The sequence below is a fragment of the Mycena indigotica genome, assembly GCF_014461135.1.
Source record: "Mycena indigotica strain 171206Taipei chromosome Unknown Mind.scaff0008, whole genome shotgun sequence".
Taxonomy (NCBI): Eukaryota; Fungi; Basidiomycota; class Agaricomycetes; order Agaricales; family Mycenaceae; genus Mycena; species Mycena indigotica.
This window is the reverse complement of record NW_023503007.1, coordinates 4438350-4444113: the sequence shown is the minus strand read 5'-3', so window position 1 is coordinate 4444113 and position 5764 is coordinate 4438350. Positions and strand designations below refer to the sequence as shown.

The following is a 5764-nucleotide window of genomic DNA, read 5'->3' as shown; positions in this document are numbered from 1 at the left end:
CCACCCTAGCTGCCCCTTTCAGGCCTTTGGTTTTGCCTGCTTTATAGCCTCTATAGTGGTAATGAGCCAGTCTAGCTAAGTGATAGACCTTATATGATCTAGTAGCTACCTAGGGCAATGAACCTGACCCTGTGCACTGCCAGTAAGAGAGCCTGATGATAGCCCCAGTATCAGCTGGTATGAGCTGATTGAATGAATAGCTTCTTCAGAAAATTAAATGCTACTATTAATAAACTTAACTGAAGCCTTACTTATAAGTAAGCAGTCTCATTACATGTGGACCTGACTCTATTCACTACCCTAGCCAGCAACAGAGCCTAATGATAGTCCTAGTATCAGCTTATTAAATACATTCGTTATTTGAAAAAAAAATTAAATTCTGTATAAAAGAAAAGACTACTAATAGTCTCATTACATAATCATATACCATTATACACATGTGATTAATAACTTATATTTTATAGCATTAATATTGGATGGTCTTGCTTGTGAACTCTGTATTGTGGCTTTCATTTAGATTATTGATTGCTGACCATCAGACTGGTGTTGTTTAGAATGAACAGAAAAGAAACCAGTAGCAAAAGGAAAAAAAGTGCACCAAGTAAGAATTGAACCTAAAGCTATCAAATTGATGCCTAAAGCTTCCATGAGCTACAGCCTGACACAGCAAGATGCTTTGACAAACCGGGTTCCTATCATCATCTGCCCTCCTGCCATAACAGGAAATTGAACACCTCACATGATCATTGTTGATCAGTGGAGGGTTCCATTATGCTGGCAGGAGGGCTGGTGGACAGTTCCATCACCAGGGGTGGAGGGCTGGTGGAGGTTTCCATGGTGGAGCCAGCAGGGCTGGTGGAGGCATCTCCAGAGGCATGATGGATAGTCCCACTTAGCTGAGGGAAGGGTAATGGATAGTACCACAGGGAGGAAGGCCAAGCTATGGTTTGTGCCTCCCTTCCCTTGACTTCATCCACACCCCATGGCATTCTCCACAGGTGCCCTCCCCCAGACATGGCATTCTCCACCCTGGACAGGCACACCCTGGGGTTCTATCCACCCAGCTTCCCTCAGGCCTGTGGAACAATCCTCTCCCTCCTGGCTGGGACAGTGGCTCCCTCCATGTCGCATCGCGTCGCGTCACGGTCACAAGCTGTTTAGGTAAGACAATACATCTATGAACAGATAAGACTGTCTACTTATGGTTGGCTTAATTCCTTTTTCCAACATAATCTGCAGGCATAAACTAATCATACACAGGACAGCCATCCAGGTGGCCCAGAATCGTGTTGCGGTCACGGGACATGTCGCGTCGCGTCGCAGTCATGGGTCCCAGCAAGCAAACTTCTTCTTATCTAGACAACCCACGATCCTGTCGCGGTCACGGGATATGTCGCGTCGCGTCGCGGTCATGGGCGCAAACTTCTTTTCCTCCAGGGGGCCCACGATCATCGTATCGCGGTCACGGGACGTGTCGCGTCGCGTCGCGGTCATGGGACCTCAGTCACTCTGAACGAACACGCTTTTAGCATAGCTTATGGGAATACATTCAGGTAATAAAAAAGTCATTGTCATCTTCTTCTCCTCCAGCTTCCCCATCTTCTTCTACAACTCCCCGATCCAACAGGCTCAGAACTGGAATGAGTGCTGGATCATCTTCCGCATCTTCCTCCAAGACTCCTTCACTCCCTGAATCTGAACCTCCATCCTCGGTTTCTGCTGGAGGGAGCCTTGCTAATCGCGCTCTCAAGATCGCATCACTTGATGGACCCCAGTCTGGGACACCAGGTGGCACGACCAACGAGTCGAGTGAGCGCTTCCACTTCAATAATAGATCGAGGAGGAATTCACGCCGACAGAGAAGCTGATAACCCAAGGGCTCTAAGGATAATAAGGACTTGATAAAAACAAAGTTAAGTAACATACCTTCGTTACAATTAGCCAAAGCCTCTCCAAGAGCTGCCCACTCTGTAGAAAACCACACCCTCAGGTGTCCATGCTCGCGTCTCAACCGCTCTGACTCTTCTATCGCCCGTTGCTTGCGATGGAGCGCGAATCCACCCCCTCAGCTCAGCGTTAATTAACGCCTCAGGAAGTTCGCCGTCCTCTGGTAAGCCACCAAGTCCAACCTCCAGCCACAATGCATCGCTGGCGTCGAGGGAGAACACGTCCGATTCGTCTAACTCAAGTGGAGCAAGGGCTTTGGGCGGTGCCTTGCCACTTTTGATGAGTCTTTCTATCTTCTTGACCGAAGTGTTGTAAGTTTTCACTAGTTTTTTCAAACCAGGCTCGCGTTTCTTAATCGCAGCAGCAGCATGCTCGTTCTTCTTTTTCTCTAATTATTGTCAACTTTTGAAGATCATCCAGGAAGAAACCTCGTACCGCTGCTGGAGCGTCGCACTGAACGCTCAATGGGGTCGAACTCCATCTTGCGAGCGCGAAACTTCTGGAGAATCCGCTCATGCCCAGTAGAGGCATTCACGACCTCGGAGAAGTACTCCTTGTAGCGAAGCAGCTTCAGTGTTGCCGTGTCGCCAGTCCCTAGCTTGTTCTCGTTCTTCCGCTTGTTCTTCTTGACCTTGCGGAGGGCGCTCTCGAGCTCGGCAAGACGCTCCTGCTGTGCTAGAGCTTGGTCCCCCGTCAATTCGGCCAGAGAGAGCTCCAGCTTTCTAATCTTGCTGCTCAGCGTTTCGATACTGCGTTCTGCGGCAAAGACAGCATTGATTGTTTGCTGCCCTTGGTTTTTGGACCGACCTGGGGATCAATGAGTACGATTGAAGCTTCATGAGCTCGGAAGACAAATGTGAAATGGGCTGGGTTTGAAATGCCACCTGTTCCTGCCATTTGGCCAGAAGCTCTGCCTCCGATAGCGGGCAGGCCTCCAGCGCCTTCTCCGCCTCTCGAAGGCTTGCCTCGCAATGAAGGGTTCGGCGTTGAAGCCAGGAGCCCAGAGATTGCAATGTTCTCTGGGTATTGTGTGCAAGTTGGAGATCCAGCACGAAGACACGTTGATTTTCCTGTAAACAGTTAGTTGATGTAATCGACCCAACAAACAAGACAGACTTACCCCACAAACGCGGAGATGAGCGATTAGGTGGCAGATCGAATTCCAGACTCGCTCGGCACATTCTCCGTTTTCCTCCCCAAACCCCACACACTTTTGGGGATGGTATATGAGCTGACATGCCCAGATGTGGGTAAACGCGTGGAAAACCGAGACGGCCCAGGCGATTCGGTCCTTGTAGCGATCCAGGAAGCCCCATTTCTCGCAAGACCGCTCGGTTAGGCAGGAGATATCGTACAGCAATCCCAGTTTGATGCTCAGCGGCAGATGTTGCATTAGCTGTTCGATGAGGAGGAAGACGTAGTATTGCTTCTCCCCAGCGCTATGCATATTGACGAGAAATAAAGGGACATCGTGGCGGCAGACGAGAGCCATAAGGCCCGTTTCAGTGAAGAAACGAGTGCTCGCCTTCTCGCGACTCATCAGCGGCTTTGAATGACTTTTCGCAGGCGTTGAGTGCTGACCGCGGCACCTTTAAGTTGCCTTCGTAACCATCTTCTTCATCCTCCATGCGATCGTCCATTGGTTTAGCCCGTTTCCTTTGGCTTCGGCCAGACGGCGCTCTCACTCCTTCGACATACGCTTCCATTGCATTAGCTGTTGCCCTGTCAATAAAGACACTATCTGGATGCCTTCTCGGGGGATCGGGACCGCTTCCGCGGGCTTGTTTGCGCCGTTTCTGGGTGAAGTTTCCGTCTATGCAGACAGCCACATCATACACTTGAGTGGCATCGCGTTTAAGTCCAGCGAAACACGCTGGACATTTACTGATTAGGTAGTCGCTAGGTCTGGAGCGTGGAGGAGGGTCGGGGAATGGATTGGATGGTGGCTTTCGAGCTTCGTCCTCAGAGTCTTCTGCGTCGCGATCAAGTTCATGCCGACTACGCTTTTGGCCACAAGACGAGAATGCTACTTGTGGGTGGGGCATCTCTGGGGCCATTTCCTCTCGCTCGTCACTTGTTTGGACCAGCGCCTCCGTGTCTGCATCGTGTGCATCTCGGGCGAGTGTACGAGCAGCAACAAGAGCATTGTCGATGTGTTTCTGCGCCATTACTACGACCTGAGTATACCATTGTAGGGCGTTGTTGAATCGAAGGCGAAGTTCCTGTGCCAGTATTAGCGTGCTCAAATCGCCAACCGAGAAGGAAACATACACCGCTAAAGAGCCTTAGCCCTCGTTCAGCCAGTGTCCCTTCAAGCGCACGGCAAAAGGCTGTGTTGTTGGGAGAAATGTGCAGAAACAGGTTTCGCACAAAGTCAAGCAGAGTGATGTCGACGGCGAGTGTTGGATTACACGGACTGCAAGCAAAGAATCCAGCTCGAAGTAGTTGCCTCGGGGCAGCCGCGTTGCTGCAGGTGCAGAGCTGGAGCGTGGTTTCGCTGATGACTACATTGGAATTAACAATGGGTAAGGAATGTCGCAAAAGTCTCACCGTTAAATTGTATCAGAGTCACCTTCAACACTCTCTTATTGCAGGGGCAGTGACGAACGGGAGCGGAAAGCCGTTCAATATAGCGTAGGGATTCAGTCTTGTGTTGAATCTCCAGCAAATCTTGCACCAACTTGGGCATCATTTGCGACCAATTATAGAATTGAGCAGCACGTTTTTGAGACGCAACTCCAGGTATATCGGGTTCGGGTTCATAGGTTAGAAAATCTGGCTGTGGCAGGGCTTCAGGTGTTGCTGGTCGTGGCAGTCTTGGTCGGCGAGCGTAGAGGTTTGTGAGCACGGTGCAAGACCGCAGTCCGGTCGCGGCTGCCGATGGCCATGATGCCAGATTTCTTAGGGGACTGGTTGTTGCGATGGCGAAGTGGCGAGAGCTGCTCGTGCCCGCCACCTCCGAGTTCTTCTCCTCGTTGAAGCTTTTGAACGTGGCTAGTGGGTAATCGCATGATGAGAGGAGGTGTTGCGACCGTTCGGTGGCATTCGGTCCGAGCTGGCCATCACGTGTGATCAACATCGGCCTTGAGGCCCAGCCGTGGCAATCAACCGCATCAATGCGCCCACCGCATTGTCCTCCTACTGTGGTGAGGGTATATAAGTGCAGCAGGGCTAGCCTGTTCACGACTTACCCATCGACCAACTCCTCACCATGTCGCACGCGTTCCCTCGCCATGATATTCGCCACTATTTCATCCCCGCTCACCAGCCGCGTCGGGCACGTCGCTATGGAGGCTTCCGACGCCCAAGTGATGGCAGCTATTGCGCATCTCGACCTCGGCCCGACTGCCGCTGCTTGGTGTCTGTCCTCTGCGTTTCCTCGTTGTTCTGCGCTTACCTTCTCCACAGTAATCAATGCCAGTCGTAACGGCGAGCTGCGATATGTTTGCGACAACGATAACACTATCACAAGCAGTGTGTTATTATCATTATCGTTGTTTCAATATTCCTAACCAATTGCTTACCAGTTCTTCCTAAACCCAATTATGAAGCGTCTTACTACGCATTCGAGCTCGCCCAAGACTTCGACGCTGTCCAAGCCGCGCAAACCGAAGCACAGACCCGCCTCGACTCCGCCTCCAATGAGAATCCATATTCGGACGAGCACTTGGATGCCTTGCTCCTTTGGTTCCATGCTTCCCCGACGAAGTTTCGAGTAGCGTTTCTTGCCCAACGCCATGACGCCCTTTGCCAACGCATCGAAGCCGATTTGGGTTATCTGGAGATTTAGTGGAATATAATGTACATTTTGTAGTCG

General features: G+C 51.0%; 1 protein-coding gene across 1 annotated transcript; it reads right to left on the bottom strand.

The window, feature by feature from the left end:
* Positions 1 to 1549: 1549 nt before the first annotated feature.
* Positions 1550 to 5026, bottom strand: MIND_00982400 (CxC2 domain-containing protein; the record flags this gene model as incomplete). The annotated part of the gene is made up of 6 exons (XM_037366433.1): positions 1550 to 1881; positions 1927 to 1968; positions 2383 to 2754; positions 3833 to 4169; positions 4219 to 4451; positions 4498 to 5026. The coding sequence occupies 6 exons, from the start codon at positions 5024 to 5026 to the stop codon at positions 1550 to 1552; spliced, it is 1845 nt and encodes a 614-aa protein (XP_037217845.1).
* Between the last annotated feature and the right edge of the window lie 738 nt (positions 5027 to 5764).